This window comes from Danio rerio, chromosome 8 (assembly GCF_049306965.1).
Source record: "Danio rerio strain Tuebingen ecotype United States chromosome 8, GRCz12tu, whole genome shotgun sequence".
NCBI classification, from domain to species: Eukaryota; Metazoa; Chordata; class Actinopteri; order Cypriniformes; family Danionidae; genus Danio; species Danio rerio.
The window spans coordinates 506,958-531,500 of NC_133183.1; the positions used below are offsets into that span (position 1 = coordinate 506,958).

The 24,543-nt window shown below is 38.9% G+C and overlaps 2 protein-coding genes and 1 long non-coding RNA gene across 3 annotated transcripts in view; 2 read left to right on the forward strand and 1 right to left on the reverse strand.

Annotated features, from left to right (window-relative positions):
* Positions 1-24,543, forward strand: part of dmxl1 (Dmx like 1) — a 372,767-nt gene that overhangs the window by 236,437 nt on the left and 111,787 nt on the right. The gene's annotated exons all lie outside the window — the stretch shown is intronic.
* The window catches only part of LOC141375560 (uncharacterized), a 138,049-nt gene that overhangs the window by 1,875 nt on the left and 111,631 nt on the right, over positions 1-24,543 (reverse strand). The window lies entirely within an intron of this gene.
* Positions 3,980-24,543, forward strand: part of snx2 (sorting nexin 2) — a gene marked incomplete at its 5' end in the record, with an annotated part of 45,319 nt that continues 24,755 nt past the window's right edge. The window contains 3 exon segments of the mRNA NM_001037698.1: positions 3,980-4,141; positions 9,209-9,314; positions 22,677-22,819. Coding sequence (NP_001032787.1) covers positions 4,043-4,141; positions 9,209-9,314; positions 22,677-22,819 — 348 coding nt within the window.

The window sequence follows — 24,543 nt, forward strand, 5'->3', positions numbered from 1 at the left end:
ATGGTTCTAAAGATACGATTCAACCCACATGAAATAAGTTGTAATAGCATTTATAGTAAACAATATTACGTTTTTGAACCATACTAACTATAATAAACTGTATTATACTGTATATATTGCAGTATCTACAACTTTGTTAATGAATGCAACAGCACACTGTAGTATTAACTAGCATGAAAGTATATTTACACACACACACACACACACACACACACACACACACACACACACACACACACACACATTAATAGCAATTAAAAATAACACTAGGCGTTTCAGTTTCTTACAGATCATACCGGTTTTGGTTATTATAACCTGCATCATGTCTATCTATCCATCTATCTATTTACAAGTTTGTGTACAGTGTGTCCTTTATAACACTTTTTTAATTATGAACGTTACTAACTATAGGTTATTTCTCAGTTTCCTGTAAGGATGGAGTGACAAGAGAGATCAGCGTGTTTCAAGTCAATGAGGGGCTCAGAGAAGCTGCATAGCTTGAATAGGATGTTATTTATGCTAAAGATGACATGATAATCCAGCTCATCTACAAACACTTCAAAATGATTCAGATCATTCAAGAGGAAGCCGACTTTATTTTCTCTTTTTACCTGCCAAGATGACTACAGATTTGAACAAAACACACACTCACCCACACACACAACTTTTATTTTGATAATTGTTTAATGTAGTATTTTTACACTTTACTGTAAGGCAGGGGTGTCAAACTCAGTTCCTGAAGGCCCGTAACCCTGCACGTTTTTAGTTGCAACCCTGCTTCAACACACTTAAGTGAAAGTTTCAAACAAACCTGAAGGACTCAATTAGTTTGATCAGGTGTGTTTAATTAGGGTTAGAACTAAACTTTGCAAAGCTGCAGCCCTCCAGGAACTGAGTTTGACACCTGTTCTGTAAGGGAATGTAAATAAAAATAAATAATTGTCAAATAAAATTTACAGTCCAAATAAGTGCAGTGCAAATGTCTAGTTACTTGTATTGAAATATTTCAGGGTTTTTCCTTGTTCATAATGAGATGGAGGTGGTAAATCCAACTTCATCATTACCCATCAAATGTTATCTCCTCTTTAATACTTTGCTCAAGCCTTTACTAATGGTCAGAAAGCAGGCCGTTGTGTAAAGCTGGTTGATGCTCGCTGTAATAGAGAGAGATGATGACTGTTCAGCTTATGTTGCTTAACCCTGCAGATGAGATGCTCAAAGTGGACCCTCAGCCGAGCGATGGACACTGTCTCCCTCACCTAGTTGCTCTTCCTTTGAACACACATATCATGTTGAAGGATGCAAGTTGTGGACCTAAATCAGATGTAATGCATGTAGATGTATAAATTAGAAAGAAATGAAACTGCTTTAAAATGTATTAGGTTTTACATATAAATGCGTGTTCTTAACAGATTTGTTTCAACTTGGTATTTGCATAATAAATGGCATTAGAATGTTTAGTTTTAAACAGATAGCTATATTTCAATTTTTTCAAATTTATATATTTATATATAATATATATATATACATATAAGTGTACTTCAATTTATTAAAGTTCATGCTAGTTAATACTACAGTGTGCTGTTGCATTCATTAACAAAGTTGTAGATACTGCAATATATACAGTATAATACAGTTTATTATAGTTAGTATGGTTCAAAAACGTAATATTGTTTACTATAAATACTATTACAACTTCTTATTTCATGTGGGTTGAATCGTATCTTTAGAACCATATAACATGATTGAAAGCAGCTCCTAGATAACTCATAACTGTTTCTTATATAAAAAACAAACTAGAGAAGCACCCAGCACAGTCCTTAGCTTAGCGAACAGTATTGAACATATAGATAATTATTAAAAAATCATAACTTAACCTCTGATTGCTCGAGGCCTCCAACAACGTGAGCTGCCCTGTGTGCTGACAAACAGAAACGCCCCATCTCTTTGGCTGGCTGTAGCCAATAAACTGGCTTTGCTGCTCTTTTACTGGTATGTACATTACAGTAGAATTAATGATATTTAACAAAAATCTTTTCAGAAAATAGTTTAAATAAACCCTAAATAATAAAATAATCGTGGCAAATGATTATTTTGCACCTCAGTCCTGTTGGCTGCTGGCATTGTTCATTGGTCAGGCTTCAGCCAATCAAACAGCTTTACACCAGCCCCGCCCCTCCCCCGGCCCGCGCTGCTCACGCCTCTGCATCTGCGAGTGCACAGATGAGTTCTGCTACAGAGATCGCGGGAGATGTGTAGCAAAAGTCAGAGCGCGGGAGATTTGTAGTTGTACTGACGAATCTGAGAGGTTGTAAGTGCCGACCTGTGGTTGTAGAATGGAGATGCAGTCAAATTTGCCGTGCACACGTGTGTCTGTCACTTTGTATTTGTGAATGACATTTTACAAATACACAACTATTAATCTGCAACTTCCAATTCAAAACACAAGTGTGTGGATTGTTGTGTGTGTGCGCAAATCGAGGATTTCAGCTGTTCACATCAGAGCTGTAAGTGTACATTTCAACCTACACATACAAATATTATTATCACAAGTGCTCACATTTACATTTGCAAGCTCTCGAGTATTGCTACTAATTTACTTTCATAAAGAAATGTCCACTGTGCTGAGCGAAAGTGCTTCTTTACAGAACAGCGCTGCATTGATGACGCAAACGTGCCCAGGCCAGAATGCAATGTGAGTGCGGCCATCCAAGGAGACGGGAGGGAGGACAAGCGTGCAAAAAAAGGATCCAATAGGCACAACAGAGTTATCATCGGCAACTATATAAGGTACACCTGTCCAACTGCTTGTTAGCACAAATTTCTAATCAGCCAATTACACCGGGTGCCGCTCCTGTCAGCTAAGAACAGGAAACTGAGGCTACAATTCACACAGACTCACCAAAACTGGACAATAGAAGATTGGAGAAACGTTGCTGCTCTGATGAGTCTCCATTTCTGCTGACACATTCAGATGCTCGGCTCAACAACATGAAAGCATGGATCATCCTGCCTTGTATCAGCGGTTCAGGCTGGTGGTGGTGGTGGTGTAATGGTGTGGGGGAGATTTTCTTTGGGTCCATTAGTACCAATTGAGCATCAACGCCACAGCCTACCTGAGTATTGCTGCTGACCATGTCCATCCCTTTATGAGCACAGTGTCTCCATCTTCTGATGGCTACTTCCAGCAGGATAACGCAGCATGTCATAAAGCTCAATCATCTCAGACTGGTGTCTTGAACATGACGATGAGTTCACTGTACTCAAATGGCCTCCACAGTCACCAGAGCTCAATCCAATAGAGCAGCTTTGGGATGTGGTGGAACGGGAGATTGGCATCATGGATGTGCAGCCGACAAATCTGCAGCAACTGTGTGATGCTATCATGACAACATGGAGCAAAATCTCTGAGGAATATTTCCAGTAGCTTGATGAATCTCTGACATGAAGGATTAAATAAATTCTGAAGGCAAAAGGGGGAACAACCTGGTACTAGTCAGGTGTACCTAATAAAGTGGAGTGGGTAAAGCAAAAATAATAAATAAACCACGTGACCAGACGTTCTGCGGCTGCGCGTCACTGTTTAGATGGAATACAGCTGCGGATACTCTCATTAAGATAGCATGTTTGTGGCTCTGTACAACAATAGTTTTGCCCCCACCATGGTTTGGTGGGGGCAGGCGCTTATTAAATACAATGTAATAGGTATTTTAATAAGCAATATGAATATTACTCGGTATAATTACTGTTTTTACATTACTGGGATTGTTGGGTTAAGGGTTAGGGTACGAGTTTACGTTAATGAAATACAACCAATGGGTATTTAATAAATATAGTATATAAATAATTCTCGTTAACTTCCGGCCGCAGCTGTATCCCTTTCAGCAGCAACCGCTGTGTTCTGCGGGCAGTGATGAGTCTGCGCAGTGAGGGCGGAGCGTGAGCCGCATGAAGCGCTTCTGTCATGAGACTCAGTCACATGATAATCTTGATCTCTGTCTGTTTCTCCGCCTGAGACTTTATTCATCTGCTGTTGTTGAAGATGTCGGAGGACCGAGAGCCTCCACCGGTGACCGGGCAGCAAAACGCGGAGCAGGAGGACTCTGAGGCCGCGGAGGAGCTGTTCGTCAGCGTGATGGAGGTGAGCTGAAACTGCTGACCGACACGCGCTCCTCCTGCTCGGAGAACACAGACACACGTTGATATTCATAATCAGTCAAACGTCAGTCATTTATGTCACACAATTCTGACAGATTTCATTCAATTTCTGGAGTGTAGAGAAGATGCGGAGAGCGCATGCGCAGGCTGCTGTGGCACATCAACACTGCGCAGCATCAGCGCAGAAACTCCTCATTCATTCAGTAAACAAATGTAGAATATCGCTGTCAGGTCAACATCACACGCGTTTATGAAACTATTATTGAGGTAAAGTTGGCTTTTTATTCTCACATTCGTTCAGTGACTACTCGTGACCTGGTCCCTATATTGTTTATCACGCTACTATGAATATTAGGTCTAAAATCGACTTCAAAACAACGTTTTAATTGAATAAAACCTATTATAATCATTGACAGAGCAGTGCTGTGATTTAATAGACACTGCCTGATTATATGATTCACTACCTAGAGTTTGCACTAAGGAATACTTATTGAAATGTTATAATTAAGTCCGAATGTGTGATAATAAAACTAACTTAGCCTCAATGAAACTAATTAAGATAATTAATAACATTAACAAGCAAAACCAAGAGGAAGACTAGCGACAGAATGGCTGCAATACTGAATAGCGCAGTAAGTGTAGTCTGGTCATGTGTTCAGTCACGTGTTTGACTCTAAACACCGTCAGGATGAGCAGAGAAAAAAAAATCTAATATTTGATTAAGAATTAAATATTCAGGCACTTTATTCCTCACAATAGCTGTGTAACGGATCACAAATCTCATTGTTCAGATCACATTATGGCTTTTTAGTGACGGATTGCACCATTTTTCGGATCAACCAAAAAGGGGAGGAGATAAATGTCATTTCCGTTCCATTTATGGACCCTTTGTATTAAGCCCGGTTTATACTTCTGCGTCAAGTGACCGGCGTAACCCACGGCGCATGCAACGCACGTAGCTGTGCATTTATACTTCTGCTGCTGTCTCTGTTGGTCTGCATTAACACTTCCGAAACGCTAGTTGGCAGTGAGGTGTAAATGTTCCTCTGTGTCGAGTTTCTTCGCTGCTGTTTTGTTTTTTTCTGAACACTTCCGGGATGTACAAGTGACTCAAACTCGCTCATTTTGAGGCAGGAACCGGCGGACGTGCAACAACTTTAACTATGAGGTAAACACAAAACAAAACTTTCCATCCGGCGCTCCTTCACGGAACTCCACACTTGTAAACAATCGCTACATCGGGCGTGGCTCTCGGCCCCACCCAGACTCGTCAGCGCTACCAAGCCGACCAATCACAGAGCTTGCGCTAAACTTCGTTGTGACGTGTAGTTAAATTTTTTTAGAGGTGCACGTCAGTGGCTGCGCCGTAACATACGCGTGCGTTTTACGCAGAAGTATAAATCAGCCTTAAGCCTGTTATGTCATCATAATCTTAAATCCGTGAAAGTTTTTAATATTTTGATTTTAAAAAAGTATAAACATTTAAATGCACTTATGCATGTAGTATATCATCGCGTCAAATTACAAAAAAACAAAAAAACTAAACGAATGACTGCTTGTGCGAGGTGTTTCTAATGCAGCGTATAGAGTAAATCTGACGTTGTTCTCTCCTCTGGCTGCCGTTTTCAGTCTCACACATTTTTTTTTCCTCCTTCTGAAAGTCTTGATAACACCATCATGACATTTTTCTTTGATTATTTCAGCAAATAAGATTGTAAAAAATTATCTGTGGTTTTCTCCCATTCGCTGCACTCTGAGTTTGCTATGATGCCCTCTGCTACTGAGAAACCTGGAAATGTGTAAAGGGTCTTTTACAGAAACAGCACTGCAAGAAACCTTTGGTTTTCAAACAGAACTTGGAACCTGTAATTTAATTAAAAATAAAATGCAGAAATAATCAGCTGAATAAGAATAAACTGTAAAATATTCAATACTAAAATAAAAAAAACCACTGTAAAGTATTCAATACTGTGAAAGACTCGCTGTTACGACTATTGTTGCTGATAATGCTAAATGTAGAAATCTAACATTATCATAGTACAACCCATATTTATTCATATAAATGATTCAGTTATTCACTCATTAAGCTTCATTGCTAGACGATCATTTCTGAAGAATTATTCAGTGGCTGATTTTTAAGACGCAGTGGCGCAGTAGGTAGGGCTGTTGCCTTACAGCAAGAAGGTTGCTAGTTCGAGCCTCGGCTGGGTTATTTGTCATTTCTGTGTGGAGTTTGCATGTTCTCTCTGCGTTTGCATGGGTTTCCTCCGGGTGCTCCGGTTTCCAGTCCAAACACATTCGCTATAGGGGAATTGGGTAGGCTAAATTGTCTATTGTGAGTCAGTGTGTGTGGATGTTTCCCAGAGATGGGTTGCGGCTGGAAGGGCATCCGCTGCGTAAAAATGTACTGGATAAGTTGGCGGTTCATTCTGCTGTGGTGACCCTGGATTAATAAAGGGACTAAGCTGACAAGAAGATGAATAAATGAATTAATGGTTCCCACCACATACTGGTTAAATAATACAGTTGTTGACTACAGCTTTAACTTTTAAGCAGATGACAATACATTAAATCTCTTAATCCTCAGTGTTATTTGACCGTTTCTAACTTCATAAGTAACTCAAAATACTAAAAACGGAATGTCTTTAATAAACATGTGCAAATCACCATCATTTATAATTTAAGTTGCGTGGGTGTTGAGATCCTGATCTTGTAATGATTACTGGTGCAGCCTACACTGAATGCATTAATGCAGGCTAAACAAGCAGTGACAGAAAACACCTTTAATGAAACCCACCACGTCCCCAATAACCCACCACAACTTCCTCCGTCATCATTATATTTTAAGCCTAAATGCTTTTATACTTGTGATTTGAATGATGCGAGAGGCGATGCTTCTGCGATCGTTGCAAATTTAGGATTAATCTACCAGTGAAAAGTGTTTATTAATCCACAGGTCACATGTGTTCCAAACAGTTGTGATCCGTATGAATCACAGATCAGCCGTGATCCGTTACACCCCCACCTCACAGTACATTGAGGCCATTGCTTAACATCACACGCTTTCTGAAATCTGAAAATGCAAATGTGCACATCACTAAACATGAGCTAATCTGCATATATTTGCATACTGATCATAGTTTGATTTTGTAGAGGTTTAGATGTATGATTTTGGGTTTCTTTTCATTCTAGTCCATAAAATGGACAATATTGTTAAGTAAAAGTGTTATATTCTCACCATATTTCTGTTGTGTTACGTCAGCTGGATGCTGCCATATATGAACAAACAGTGTGTAGATGCATGTTTACTGGAATTAATCTCTACAGACGCAATGAGCAATAGAATAAACACTTATTAATGCATTTCTGATGTCCGACAGCATAAAGCTGAAGCTAAATAGACCAAAATCTGCAAACTAGAGTGTGAACATCCTCATTTCAGTGTTTTTCCTTCATTTAGCCGCTTGTTTTCATGCACACACTGCCTTAGCTGAACTGAACAGATCCACAGGTGTGTGTGTGTGTGTGTGTGTGTGTGTGTGTGTGTGTGTGTGTGAGTAGTGTTTACTGTATGTGTGCACATGTGAGTATGTATTTGAGTGTGTGTGCATTGGCGTTTGTATGTTTATAGCGTGTGTTAGTTGTGAGAGACTGTGTTTGTTTATAGCATTTACTGTTGTCTGTGTGTGTGTATAAATCATATCCTGTTGTGGGTGTGTGTGTGTGCGTGTGTGTGCGTGTGTGTGCGTGTGTGTGCGTGTGTGTGCGTGTGTGTGCGTGTGTGTGCGTGTGTGTTCGTGTGTGTGCGTGTGTGTGTGTGTAATGCATGTACTTTTGTGAGTTAGTGTGTGTGTGTATCCTGTATCCTGTTGTGTGTGTTTGTGTGTGTTTGTGTGTGTTTGTGTTTGTGTTTGTGTGTGTGTGTTTGTGTGTGCGTGTGCGTGTGCGTGTGCGTGTGCGTGTGTGTGTGTGTGTGTGTGTGTGTGTGTGTGTGTGTGTGTGTGTGTGTGTGTGTGTGTGTGTGTGTGTGTGTGTGCGCGCGTGTGCAAAAAGTGTGTCCTGTGATGTGTGTGTGTGTGTGTGTAAAGTAAAGCAAAGCAAAGCAAAGCGTGTTCTTTTGATTTTGTGTGTTTGTGTGTGTGTGTGCGCTAGTAGTGTTTGTGTGCACATGAGTGTTTGTGTGTGTGTGTGCGCGCGTTGTTGTTTGGGTTTTTATAGTGTGTGTGTGTTCATTGTGAGAGAGTGTGTGTGTTCATAACATTTCCTGCTGTGTGAGTGTGTATTAAGCAGGTTATGTTGTGTATGTGTGTAATGCCAGTTCAGTTGTGTGTGTGTATAAGTAATTCATGTCCTGTTGTGTGAGTTTGTGCGTGCGTGCGTGCGTGTGTGTGTGTGTGTGTGTGTGTGTGTGTGTGTGTGTGTGTATAAATCACATCTGTTTGTGTGAGTGTGCGTGTGCAACTGTGCATGTATGTGTAAAGCATGTCCTTTTGTGTGTGTTTGTGTGTGTGTAATGGATGTCCTGTTATGTGTGTGTGTGTGTGTGTGTGTGTGTGTGTGTGTGTGTGTGTGTGTGTGTGTGTGTGCTGTTGTCAGTCAGATGAGCTCATGTGACGCTGCTCTCCTCATCTCCACCGATCAGCACATTACACACACACACACACACACACACACACACACACACACACCTTGAACAGCAGGAAGAGCCTCAGAGCCCCTCACACACACTTCCTGTCCAGCAGGTCATATGTTCATCCTGTGACACACACACACTCACACACCTTTACACAGGAGTGTGTGTTTAAAGATTAACTTTAACGAGTGTGTGTGTGTGTGTGTGTGTGTGTGTGTGTGTGTGTGTGTGTGTGTGTCTGGTTTCCTGCACATCAGTCTCGCTGACTAAAGAGCGGGAGTCTAGTTTCAGGAGTCCTATAAGCTGAATATTATTCCTTTATTATTAGTATAATCACAACTGATGAGTGTTTGTGCAGTGTCTGATTCATCTGTGCTGCAGAATGAGTGTGTGAACGGTGTGTGTGTGTGTTTTCAGTCTCCAGAAGATCTCCATGTTCCCTCAGAAGTGGCCAGCACTGGATCAAACGGCCCCAAAGCAGAGCAGATCCTGCTGGACGACGACACCGAGGACCTGTTCGCCGGTCAGTTCACACAACACATGCTGACCCGACCCAGAGCGTCTGCCTGTTTCTACACCCAATATCCACACACACTCAAATCAACAAGCTTTTTCTGGACAAGGAGAACATGTAGTGTTGTGTTGAGAAGTAATGAGTCAAAATGAAGAGAGCTTCTCATTAAAACAAGCAGTGATCCGCTGATGGGGTGAGCAGAATAATCTCACGTCAAAGTGTAAATGAGTAAAACTCTCTTCATTTGACCTCATTATTTCTGAAAACAGAGTTTGTTGATGCCAAATTCAATTCAACTGTTTATTGTCATGTGCACAGTAAGGAAACACGTCTCCCTGTACAATGAGATTCTTACTTTGCCGTCCACAGTGAAGTCATACACACAACATACACATCATACACATCATACACATAAATACACATATATACACAGAAGTGACTGAAGTATGATTATAAAATGTAAGTATATAAATATCTATGAAAGTAAACAATATATAAACCTGATTTGAGTAATGAAACAGATGTAAACAATGTACAGAGTTTTTTTTTCTTTAATTGTGCTTATTATGCAAAAAAAGTGCCTAGTGCATTTGGCTTTTGTGCAAAAAAATAAATAAAATAGTGCAAAATGGGATGGGGAATGTAGTGTTGTACTGAGCAGAAAAAGAGACTGTTATGTGCGTTGGTTATCTGTTTAGAAGTCTGATAGCTGATGGGAAGAAAGACTTCTTGAGTCTGGCAGTCCTGCATCTCACACTCCTATATCTCCGCCTTGAGGGTAGGGGTGTGTATAAACCGTGTTGTGGGTGAGTGGGGTCTTTCAGGATGGAGGCAGTTCTCTTGTGGACTCTGTGATGGTAGATAGTCTGCAGAGAAGGCAGTGGGGACCTGATGATCTTCTCTGCAGTCCTCACCACTCTCTGCAGACGTTTGCGGTCCTTTTCAGTAGCGTTGCCATACCATACAGTAATGCAGTTGGTCAGGATGCTCTCAACCACACAGCTGTAAAAGTTGCTGAGGATCTTAGATGACAGACCGAGTTTCCTTAGCTTCCTTAAGAAGTACAGCCGCTGTTGTGCTTTCTTGACCAGCTGGGTGGTGTTCAGTGTCCAGGTGAGGTCCTCACAGATGTGGACCCCCAGGTATTTAAAACTGCTCACTCTTTCCACTTCAAGTTCGCGGATAAACAGTGGCTGATGAGTTCTCCTTTCCTTCCTCATGTCCACTATCATCTCCTTGGTCATAATGAAGCTGCAGATACTGTCATATACACACGTCTGCACCAAGCCCCTCCCTCTGAGAACTCTCAGTCTATAGTGATCAGTAGCATTTCCACTGTGGGGCCAGTGTGAGCAGGGCTTCTATCAGGACGGGCCAATAGCCTGGGAGCATGAGCAGTGAGGCTAAAATCATGTGTCAGGTAAACCCCGCCCCAGAACATCCCTCAAATCAACCGTCACACACCCCGCCCACTCAGTCAGCAGATGAAGCACACCATCACATCATCACCACACTATTAAACTGAAGACAACCGACACACACAGATGAGCCGCACAGTATATGTCTATACGCACAGGCCTGAGTGCTTCATTCAGTATATTCCTTTACTCGCCCACCCACTGTTGGCATCAAGTGCTCTCGCCACTAGCGGAGGGACCCAGCGCACCATCCATAATATAACACCACACAAATGCTCCGCTAATAACTCGCTATAAAGTGTAGTATTTTATACAAAAGTTCTGTCTGGTTCTTGAATCTGATTGGCTGATAGCCGTGCAATATTTTGCCAGTAACATCACACAAGGCCTCTTCACCTCTGTGTATTACTCCGCCCACATACAGCAAGCAACAAGCAGGCTACAGTTTGACAAATATTACTGCTGTTCGACAGCAAAATGTACTTTTGAGGCTTTTTTTAGTGGAGAATGTAGTTGTTTAGATTGCAACTATGCAGTTTATTTGTAAGAATAGTGCCTATTTTAAAATATTTACAATTTCTGAGAAAGCTCATTTACGGCAGATGATGTTGTCTATCCAAAAGATGACGCCAGAACCGCATAATAAGCCCTTGCTCAGTGTGTTCTCGAGCACGGATAAAAAGCTGAAAAACGAAAGCCTCGTGGTTTTTAAGGTGGACCAGATAGTCAATAAGAAGCAGTGAATAAGAAGCTGGATTCAGCCTTGTCCCTTCTTATCGCAAACACAACAGCAGTCTGGTGAGAAATCTCTGTAGACGGGTGGCATTTCATGTCACGTTCAGCCTAATAATCTTAAAATGTGAGAAAAATCAGCTGTTTTGTCATCACCTTAAGTAGGTCACACACTAGAAGCGCTGCTTCACATTACGCTATAGCAGCCTGATCTCACGAGAAAACGTAAGTATTTTACGTTTTGCCAGTTTAGTGGCTAATTCGTATGAATTCATACGAGTTCAGTCGTACGAAATGGTACGATTTTAAAAAGGAGGCGTGGCACCTGACCCCACCCCTAACCCCAACCATCATTGGGGGATGAGCAAATCGTACTAAATTGTACGAATTAGATCGTACGAATTCATACGAATTAGCCACTAAATGAAAAAGTTACGAATTGCCGTGAGATTGTGTTGGCTATAGAGAATCTTTCAAACACCAGCTCTAAAGTGATGTTGGTGAATGAGTAACGGCTTCTGCTGTTCTGACGTCAGCTGCAGATGTGAATCAATGACGGAAGAAAGTAGTGCCTCATACAAAACGGTTTTAGACTCTCTGTGTTTGATTTTCTTTTTTATGTACAAGACTGTGCCGTCAAACTGTTGTATAAACACAATATCACACGAGCAGCAGTGTGATATTGCGTTTATACACCTGCGGCCTTGTGCCAACACACGCCTCCCACCAGTGCTGATATACAGCCATAGCACACTGCTACTCGTGTGATTTGGCTCATATAACATCTTCGATTAGATAGACACTGTCAAATATTCAGCCCAAATGCTCCAGAGAGACCTGAACAGATAACAAATTCTCTAGGCTAAATGACACTGAACAGCTGATTCCCCATTATTAAGAGAATAATGTAAGGATGCTGCAGATTATTCAGTGATCTTAAGTAAAGGAACTAACTCAGTCTGGAGGTTATGAATATCAGAAGAATATACTTTATTGTTGACAACAAAGGAGAACTTTCAGGAGACCCCCAGTAGCATCTCTGTCTGAAAAATTCTGCCTCACTCCTGTTCTTGGCTTATTTAAATACCCTTTTACATCCGTTGTTTTCCTTTGTTCTCCATATATTACACAAATTCCACCTAGGTTAACCCCTGACCTCAATTTCCACCTAGGTTAACCCCTGACCCAAACCTGGTAACTATATAACTTATCCAGTTCTTGTGATATGGTAATTCTTCTAATGGTATGCAAGTCTACAAGCAGATTATATACATACACTTTGAATATATATATTAACTTCACACTTTAAAGAGTATAAAATCCACCTCATATAATCCCTCCTCTTAAGACTTTAAGTCTTAATAGTCTTGCTTTTGGCCCATAGTGCAACTCTATGATCTAGCCCTCAGCCATACTACCTAATGACAAATATATGTCACAGTATTATTACAAATGACCAAATCATGTAATTGCACTTTGGAATAGAATCACGCCAAACCTCTGTGTCCTGTTTTGACGAGGACACAGTAAAAGACTTGATTCTATTTTGTTGATATCATCATAAAAGTAGTATTTTAAGCATACAATTAGTTATCTATTTGCTTCTGGGGGTCATGATTATTTAACATACAGTAAAGAATAAAACTAAAACAAAAAATAAACATGCACAATCTCCCAATCTAGGGTCACAACACAATATTCTAATCTAACATCCACACACATAATCCGTAGAGTACGTTGATCTTCAGCCCAGATACTTTGCGTATCGTAGAGAGCCACCGTTTTGGGGTAGAGGTTACTAGCACTTAACACCCAAGGCATGGATCCTCTTCATCATCCTCTTCTTTATCTAAACTATAAAAAATTTTTAGCACTAGTTCATCTTTTTGACCCTAAATCTGGCACATACTTGCAAGCATTCTTTGTTTCGTTCTAGCCTTAAAAAGTGTTGCTAAAGACTTTATGTTGAGAGTCTATAACCTGAAGTTGTGGTGATTATCATCACTTGAATTTGTGGCACCTTCTGTATTTCTCACTCAGGTATATAATCAGAATTACTCTTTTAACTGTTCTGATGAACTGCCTTTGGCACCCTTGTGCAGTGTCTCCGATGGTACCCAGTTGATGGCATCCCCTTTGGCAACCTTGGCATAAGGTCCATTTCTCCTGATTTCACTCCACTTTCTCCAGAAAACCTCAGATATACTCGATCACCGGATTAATCTTCTGCTTCTGGTCCATTCTGGTTTCCTGTACAGATATTGCTTTGCACATGGCAGTTAGTTTCCTCATAAAAGACCAAACGTCTTTCCAATGCATTATAAATATTCTCCAAACATTCCACAAGGTTAAATACGAGATTACATGCAAGGGTCGACCCAATAGTACTTCATGCAATGTTAGTTGCTTGTTTCTGTCAGTTTTCATGCAATCATTAATGCAAAAGGTAACAAATCAATCCAGTCTAGTATATTATTTTAACACATCTTGTTAAACTAGGCCTTGAAGGATCATCTTCAGCTCTTTCAATCATTCCTTACAATTATGTGTGATTGCTCAATTTTTTTTTATTTCCAATACTTTATCAACACATTTACTTATCTATTCACTGAATCATATATCTACTTAATTATCTACTTAATTACCTTTATTTACTTTAATTGACTTTATTTACTCTAATTTATTTATAAATGCAGACACATTAAACTTATTTCTGAAGGTATTCCAAATATGAGACTTACTTCTCTTGTCATAAATATAGTAACTGTTTCTTCTTCCCTGCTCTGCTGATGGAATTACTTTCACTCATTTACCACAACTGTTATTTCCAAAAGTTTGTATCTCTTGCCCTAAGCTAGTTTTATTATATCACAACATCCACTATCAAGTTCTTGAATAACCCATTAGATCTATTGTTGTTCCTCTACTCACATTCTACTTTGCAAAAATGTCACATGTGGACAACAATTCAATAATTACTGCATTCAGAAATGAGATCATTATCCTTGCTGCCCAATTTTCCTTACCACTTCACCCTTGATTCAAACCATGTACATTTCAAATGCCAATATCTAGAAATGCTGTTGTATCAACAATCTGTACTTCCTATTACAAAAATCTTATCTATCTTTTTTTGCTTCCCTTTGATGCTACACATGTTCATAAAGACTAGTAGGTTGTTTATTTGTACTATAATCTAATTAAGGTTGTGACTCTATACTAGTGTTAGACCTGCTACTTTATTTTCTTTAAAGCAAAATCAATTTCTTATTTAGCAGCTTAACAGTTATTATTGCATCTTGAATAGATACAGAATCTTGTTAACACTATACCCATCATCCCTAAAAAATTTATTTCTGTCTTTTACTTAGCTTGAGCTAAATGTACCTGCAGACAACTAAGTCCTCCTACACGTTACAATATCCATCTCGAAATATTCTAAATCCTTTTATGCATTCTAATGAATGTATAACAGCCTATTTACTTTAAGTGTAACCAAGTGTCTACCCTCCTCTGATAATTAACTGAACAGAAATAAATTACTTTAACATATTTGGCATCCAAACTAACAAATTTAAGTGCAGCGCGTGTTAGGAACCTCTGCTAAGAAATTCTCTATCACTGACTGTTCTTAAATCATAAATTTTACAACATCTACTTTTGTCTGCTTTGACTAATGTCATAATCAAAAATTAAATTCAAATCAAATTCAAATAGAATCCATTTTATTCTTCACCTATACAATCACAACCAAATTGAAATTGACTTTAATTAGAAATGCCATAACATATCTAAGTGTTTCTATTATTGCTATGTTCTCAAAAGTTTCAATAATGCCTATTCCAGCATATAACAGACCTGCATCTGGTTTAATTTTAATTAATCCTCCCTATGCTGGCTAATTTTGTTTTCCCTTAATGTCCTGAACTCATAATAATTATTAAAACTTGACACCTAAGTAATTTCTTATTTCTGAGCTATTTCTTATTTTGCATTTTCTATTAATTAACATTTTTCACTTTTCAGCATTTTCAGCTCCTAATTCCTTCCTGTTCTCACATCAAACTGGTTATTCATAAACTTTTTGTTGTAATTTTCTACAAGTTGACTGAAAAATCACTGGATTTCTTTATAGGTTCCTCTCTATCTGATCTGATTTTTCTCCTTTAGTCGTTAATCCTTTTTGCTTTTAATTATTTCTTCAGATATGTAAAACAACCTGTTTTCTGTTTTTAAACACTTTTCTCTTTCAAATATTCTTTTAGTAATTTTAAAATTGTTACTTTTTGACCTATTCAGTATTGTGAATTCATTTCACTTTTTTTTTTTTTCATTCTCTTCAAGTATAAATCACTTTTCTGTCTTAATCTCTGACATAATTTTTTCTCTCAAATCTTGGTTTAGTTTACTCAAAATAAGTTTTCCCTAATTTTAACCTAAATACTTAACTCCAACTTCTAACCCAAATTATTAATTTTTTTTTTCCAGTTATCAAAAGCTGTCTTTTATTATGTTTTTTTATCACCACCATGCATTATAATTTATCCTCTTATGTTCAATAATCTCTATGATTTAACCTATGAAAATGAACCAAAATAATTTAACATTCTTCATAATTTATCATTTCAACCTTACACATTTAAAGTTTCATTGTATATTATCATCTAAGACTTTTCTTGCAGTTTACATGATACTTTTCTTTTTATCATATTGATAGGAGTCTGATTTGATACAAGAATGGGTAGCTACACTTTTGCTCTTATTTTTGCCCTCTGAGTGGTCACATTGTACTCAATTTGGACTATAGGTCGACTGCTTTGAGATGGACTGCCAGACTCCCCCTCCTCACACCCTGAGAAGACAACTGGTTCATAGATTGGTGCAGTCATTTCTGTGGTGTCCATATCAGGGCACAGTGTTTCCCCCTTCTCTCTTAGTGCTGGCTTCTTTTCTTTTGTTGAGCTGATGTAAAGTTCTGGTGGAGCGCTTTTTCTCTTTGATCAGTTCATCGTTAGCTTGTTTGCCTCTTTTAAGTGTCTCTGAACATAAGTAGCCTTTCCAGTCCTCAGTAATTCCTGGGCATGCAGTGCCTGCCTCACTGCTTTCACAAATGTCCACAGCCAACAGTTTGTCCATTGTGTTTTTCAAACACCTTTTCCATTTGCTAGTGCACTCAGAGATGTCTAGTAGGTAAGAGACCACAGTCCCCCAAAGTCCATCCCTATGTCCTCTTAAGTAATATATGGAATTTAGCTCATAAAAGTCTTTCCTTCTTTCCCATTTTTTTTTTCATCAAATGAAGACTCCTCTCATCTATTTTCTCCTCTTTACGGTTTAACAGTTTATTTTTCTCTAATTCACAATCATTTTATCATATCTAAATGTTTAATTTTCTATTTCTTTAGTGTTCTTCTAAATAATTTCTTTAGCTCCATATTATGCTTTACTTTACATTTCTCCTCATCTATGCTATTGTTCCTTGACTAGCCACTCATTTTTACATCAAATTTTAATTTCCCTAACATTTTCTATACTCAGTTTCTATTTTCTCACTGCTTGCATCAAATGTTTCTTCTGTTTGCCATTTGTCATTATCTTATCTTTTATTTTCTCTGTCACGTATTTTAGTATTGCATTTCTTTTTTTTTCCATATCTGTTTTTCCCTACTTGATTTAATTCAACAATACTATGGTGGCCCAATATCTGGTATAACTGTTCAAAATCATTACTGCTATAGCTCAAAGTTAATATTATTAATTAAATTCACATATTTATTTACTAAAAGCATTTTACATTTTTGAAGTGCAATGCATAATTATCAATTTTAGCTTCTTACTGCATAAACTTTTACATGTATTAATCTTTTAAACTCACTCTAACACATTCTTTAACATTTACCTAGCTTCTATGATTTTCATCTGAATCACTGTACTTTACTACAAATAAATGACATAGCTGACTTTGAGAAAGACATTTTTATTGCCCTTAAATACAAACAAATTCTCTGAAGTCAATTATTTCTTCAAATTGTTGCTGCTTTTTTACTTTTTATCTTATCTGTTCAATGTGCCTATATTGTAAGTATTTTTTAAACATCTAATTTTATCTATGAAACAGTGGACTTATTTTTTTTTTCTATTTTATTCTCAATCAAAGACATAACTTATATGTTATTCATTCATATTTATTTAGTAAATCTATTTGTTTATTAATACATTCTTTTACTCCATACTTCCTTTATCTCTATATATATTGATCACTATGGCTTCATTTATTCTTTTTCACTTGTAAAGTTTCAAACTCTTTTCTATATAATATAACTCTATTATTAGTTTTTCCTCATTTAATTTATCTTACTATACTACTTTATAATTTATCTATTCATTAATAACTTATATTCTATCCAAATTATGTTAAAGTCTATGTCATTATTTTATCTATACTTTGATCTCCTCTCTTCTACTCTCCTCTTCTCTGTTTCCCTAGTGCTGTAACTAGACATAATCTATTTATTGTTCACACATGGACACCATAAATCTCTCCCTTACCCCCATCCTGGAGCAGACTGTCTTTCACCTATTGCTATGTAAAGAATTTCAGTTCACTCTGCCTATTGTTCTTTTTTTTTAACATATTCAAACTTAAAACACAAAGATAATTTCAGAAAAATGTTTATTCTTCTGCTTTTTACTCTGTGTTTTTTAAATGCACATGTTCCATTAGTTTTAATTTAGGAGACTCCTTTCTTTCTATCATAATCTCTTCTCTTAAACTGCATCAATCACTATTCCTATTGTTCTTTAAATCACACCACACATATGCAGCCCTCCTTTTATATTATAATATACTATAATCATTATTTTAACCTACTCCTTATTGAAAACATACTTTTAAACGCATTCACACTTCTAATCTTATTACTTTTCCTCTTCTCATTCACTCCTCTTCTCCACTCAGTGTAACAGGAGCTGCATCCCCCCATCCTCATTCCATTCAAGGAGGAGGAAGGCAGTCTTCTCTGCCCACCAATGTGGACTATTTTGCCACAATCTGAAGCAGCAAATACACAAACACTTCAATTAAATAAATACTCTACACTACACTCCTCTTGAGTGACCTGTCCGAGCAGCCCTCTAACCTTAGAGCGGTAACCACAGGCTTTCGCCTACCCATGCAGCCCTTTGTTTATCTCCTCAAACAAAGCGGTATCGTAGGTCTTAGCGCGCATCTCTCTACTTTAATCTGCTTTAATCTCTTAACTGTTACCACACATTAAGGACTCTCTCTTAAAACTTATAAATGCTCTATGCATTTCTTACATCATTATTAATTTCCCAAATCTGGGTAACAGTCACTAGTTAATGTTTATCCTATCCATCAAGGCCCACTTAGGAAAACACAGATCATTTGCATACCTTACTCTGCTTTAATCTCTTAACTGTCACCACACATTAAAGACTCTCTCTTAAAACTTATAAATGCTCTATGCATATCTTATATCATTAATAATTTCCCAAATCTGAGTAACAGTTACTAGTTAATGTTTATCCTATCCATCAAGGCCCTCTTAGGAAAACACAGATCATTTGCATGCAAATTACTCTTTTTCTTCTGTTATTCAAAACCCCTTTTTTCTTTAATATCTTTTTTACATTTACTTTTAATTCTTTAAAGCTGGAGAAACAGTTCAAGTGTATTTACCTGTACAAGCAGGTCCTGGCAGAAAAAACACAAACTAATAAGCATAAAAACGCTTACCGTTTTTTATTGTGGCCACATATTTGTGTTTTCTCTCCAGTCCAGCATGCACAGTAACACCAGTCCTGCTCCTTTCCAGCCCACCCAGAGGGACGCCAAATGTGGTGGTTTTCTTGGTTTTTCTCTTACTAAATCAAACTCAGTCTGGAGGTTATGAATATCAGAAGAATATACTTTATTGTTGACAACAAAGGAGAACTTTCAGGAGACCCCCAGTAGCATCTCTGTCTGAAAAATTCTGCCTCACTCCTGTTCTTGGCTTATTTAAATACCCTTTTACATCCGTTGTTTTCCTTTGTTCTCCATATATTACACAAATTCCACCTAGGTTAACCCCTGACCTCAATTTCCACCTAGGTTAACCCCTGACCCAAACCTGGTAACTATATAACTTATCCAGTTCTTGTGATATGGTAATTCTTCTAATGGTATGCAAGTCTACAAGCAGATTATATACATACACTTTGAATATATATATTAACTTCACACTTTAAAGAGTATAAAATCCACCTCAGAACGTGTTTCAGGACATTACAGCAGGTAATATACAGGCTATACATCACTGCTCCTAGCAGATATCCACTAATAGAGCTCTACATTTAACATTACAGTGTTCAATTTGACCACCTCATATAAACACAGAAACACTTGTTTGAGGACACAGAACGCATGTTTGTGTGCAGTTTCCCCCAATGCGTTTGTAAAGCAGCGCTGCAGGACTGATGACACAACAGAAGGAGCTTTCTGATGCTCTGCTTGCAGGATTTGATTAATATCATCATCATCATCTCCAAATACTTTATTAATAATAATTCTTAACTCCTCTGTTGTTTGTTTTTATTAGATATCTAAAACCTTTTTTTTCAGAGGTCTTTTGTTTAAAATGGCTTAAAACAGTTTAATTTATGTATTGTGCACTCTCAGAAATAAAGGCATGTGAGCTGTCACTGGGGTGCTGCCTTTTCAAAAGGTACACATTTGTACCTAAAAGTGTTGTCCATGTTAATACCTCAATGGTACATATTAGTATGTAAAAAGTACAAAAGTGTTCCTCCTAAAATTTGTAGGTACTGATATATATTTTTGAGGTTCCAATATGGACTCTTTAAGTACAAATGTGTACCTTTTGAAAAGGTGCCACCCCAGTGACAGCTCACATACCTTTATTTCTGAGAGTGCATATACCCACAGTGCTCTAGCTTGTGTTTGTTTTACACTGGTTTATTTATTTAATGTGATTTTATTATATCTGATATTTGTAACTCTTTAAATGAATTTAATATAGCTCAGGCTATATAATCTAGATATGACACTATTGTGTTGAGCATACAGAAGTGGACACGTCATTTGTAGAGTTTTATGTCTTTCAGTTGTGTTCATATTTTGTATTATCTCCAAAATAAAGAAAGAAAGAAACCCAGCCGCTCACAACATCAAGCGAGCGCTATTTCGCCTGGTCTCACACACGCACATGCATATAAACGTGCATGTTTCATGCACAAACACACCATTTAAACTTGACAAACACTCTCAACAGCTGTTACTGGCTGCTCCGCTGTGTTGTTAATATGGTGTGAAGATTATTATGCGTTACTGAAACATCGAGGAGGACGCAGCAAAGAAATGTCAATTATAAATGAAAACTTCTTTATTATTTTCTGCAACAGTCTTACATTTAAAAGCAAAACATAAGGGCGATCATAAGCAGAAAAGACCCCTCGCCTATAAGGTGTTTATGGAATATCCTAAACTGACCAGCTATCTGTTTTCTTTCCCTTATTTATTTATTTGTTTGTTTTGCCGCATGTACTTGTGCGCGATTGGAAAACTAGTGTAATGGCATCATGCTAGAGCTGCACGATTCTGGCTAAAATGAGAATCGCGAATGCTCGAAGAGAAATGCTCGAAATAAAGATCACAATTCTCTCACGATTCTGTAGATGTAAAATAAAGGTATGGTAAAAACAAACATATGGCACAACGTCGATAATAATATTATGTGTAGGTCTACTGGTTTCTATAAATAATTCTATTCTACTTATAATAATTCTGAAGTTGAATTATGATGTTTGAGATATATGCTTGCAATCTGTCATATTAGAGACATTTATTCACTGGTAAAATCAGACATTTGCCGTTATCAGATTATATTCAGCAATATATAGGCTTGAGTAGTTATACTGACACTGTAAACATTTATTTTCATGCACTACTGTGGGTTCACTATGAAAGAAAACACAGATCAAATGCTTGCCGTAATCATAACTCTAAAATGCGATATGATCATTTAAATGAAGTGCACACTTTCGGTTTCATTTTCACTGCTAAGTGCTTGTTCATACTTCGCGAGCGGCTCCCAAACGATCACTCTGTGCCACAAACTGAATATTATTTACAGCTGTATTACCTGTTACTAGCAACATATGCAGGTCCTGTTCACTAAAGTAGACGCGCGCGCGCCCTCTCTGTGATAACAGCTCACGGTCAGCAGCTCGTCATGTGTGATTTCCCGATCGCGAAAACATCATTATATTTAGACAAAAATGACATTTTTAGGTGAATTATAGCTTATAAATACAGTATGTGACTCATTCAACATCATTTGGAGGTGTCAGGGTCACTGAGCAACGTTTGTGAAACAATGAAATCACTCGTGTAGCCGCCTTTACTTCTCTCCAGAACTTGAAAATATGATTGACAGAATCGTGGAAATGCTGGATTAAGATCGTCTTGCGGGTTGAATCGAGATTAATTGTGCAGCTCCACATCACCCATCTTTACCAGACTCGGATAAAGATAGATCTTTATCAGATTTACACATAAAGTCCACCTCTCCTTTCACTCCACCCCCAAGCCCCAGCTGGCCCTCTTTGGCCCAAGGTATTCGGCAGACTGAAAAAGGCCAACCGCTAGCCCCGAGGAAGCCCTGCTTTGGCCTGATCAGGCTCCGGAAGTGACAGTGGAAATGCAACTGGCCCTGGCACGCTTGCTTCAGGCACAATAGTGGAAACACGGCTAGTATCCACAAACTCCGAAACCAAGAAGCATTTTGTAGACGAGCAAAACGTGTAGTCTTGTTTTCAGAAATAATGCAGAATAGCTGGACTGCACACTTTAGCTGTGGTGTCGGAGGAATAACTCACTCTGACTCCTTGAATTTATCAGGAGCTGTGTTTCCATCCACCTGTTTTTGGAGGATCGCATAACGGAAATGCCACATTTTAAAAAGATTTGAGCTCAACTGAGTAGAATAAACCTTTTATCTGATAATAATAATAATGAAAATATATGATAAATATTGACGAGTATTATTTTGTTTTATTGCTATTTTCAATTTAAATAGATTAAAAATAAATTCCAAAATTAAAATGTGGAACTTTAATGATATGGAGCTGTAATGTATGTGTGGAATATTTATTTGTGTTTGAGTGTGCGCGCATGTGTGTTTGTTTGTGTCCTCAGAAGCCACAGAAGAAGTTTCTCTGGACAGTCCAGAGCGTCAGCCGATCCTCTCTGACGGCCCATCGCCTGCCATCACACCTGTCACACCCGTCAGCATCGGGAGCAGAGTAGAGCTGGGGGCCTTCGACCGCTCACCTGAGGAGGTCACAAACACACACACACACAAACACACACTGTCATAAACACACATACAGCGGTTGGACAATGAAAGGCCTGCTGTTAGAGCGCAGTAGTTGGTCAGTCTGGTGTAGCTCCTCCTCAGTCCAGCATCAGCTGGTGTTGGGAATGACAGACAGGAGTCCTGCACAGCGGCCAGAGGGATTCTGAGCTGTTCTTCATCAGAATAGTGTTCAGGTCACTACTGATGCTGCTGGAGGAAAACCTGCCCTGACTCACTCCTCCAAAACACCTGAAGAGTGAACAGCAGGAGGAGCACATGCAGACAGAGCACCTACAACACATTGTCCAACCTCTGTATATATGTATATCTATATCCAACCATCCATCCATCCATTGTTTCATCCATTCATCCGTCCATCCATTGTTCCATCCATCCATCCATCCATCCGTCCATAGTTCCATTCATCCATCCATCCATCCATCCATCCATCCATTCATTCATCGTTCCATCCAGCCATTGTTCTATCCATCTATCTATCCATCCATCCATCCATTGTTTCATCCATCCATCCATCCATCTGTCCATCGTTCCATCCATCCGTCCATCGTTCCATCCATCGTTCCATCCATCGTTCCATCCATCCATCCATCCATCCATCCATCCATTCATTGTTCCATCCATCCATCAATCCATCCATCATTCCATCCAGCCATCGTTCCATCCATCCATCCATCCATCGTTCCATCCATCCATCGTTCCATCCATCCATCGTTCCATCCATCCGTCCATCGTTCCATCCATCGTTCCATCCATCCATCCATCCATCCATCCATCCATCCATCCATCCATTCATTGTTCCATCCATCCATCAATCCATCCATCATTCCATCCAGCCATCGTTCCATCCATCCATCCATCCATCGTTCCATCCATCCATCGTTCCATCCATCCATCGTTCCATCCAGCCATCGTTCCATCCATCCATCTATCGTTCCATCCATCCATCCATCCATCCATTGTTCTATCCATCCATCACTCCATCCATCCACCCATCGTTCCATCCATTGTTCTATCCTTCCATCCATCCATCCATCCATTGTTCTATCCATCCATTCATCCATTCATCCATCCATCCATTCATCCATTCATCCATTGTTCTATCCATCCATCGTTCCATCCATCCATCTGTCGTTCCATCCATTCATCCATCCATTGTTCTATCCATCCATCCATCCATTGTTCTATCCATCGTTCCATCCATCGTTCCATCCGTCCATCCATCCATCCATCGTTCTATCCGTCCATCCGTCCATTTATCCATCCATCCATCCATTGTTCTATCCATCCATTGTTCCATCCATCGTTCCATCCATCCATTGTTCCATCTATTCATCCATCCATCGTTCCATCCATCCATTCTTCCGTCCATGCATCAATCCATCCTTCCATCAATCCATCCTTCCATCCATCCATCGTTCTGTCCATCGTTCCGTCCGTCCGTCCTTCCTTTCATCCATCTATCATCCATCGTTCCGTCCATCCATCCATACATCCATCCCTCGTTACGTCCATCCATCCGTCCATCCGTCCATCCATCCATCCATCGTTCCGTCCAACCATCCAGCTATCCATCGTTCCGTCCATCCGTCCATCCATCCAGCCATCCATCGTTCCATCCATCTATCTATCTATCCATCGTTCCATCCATCCATCCATCGTTCTGTCTGTCCGTCCATCCATCCATCT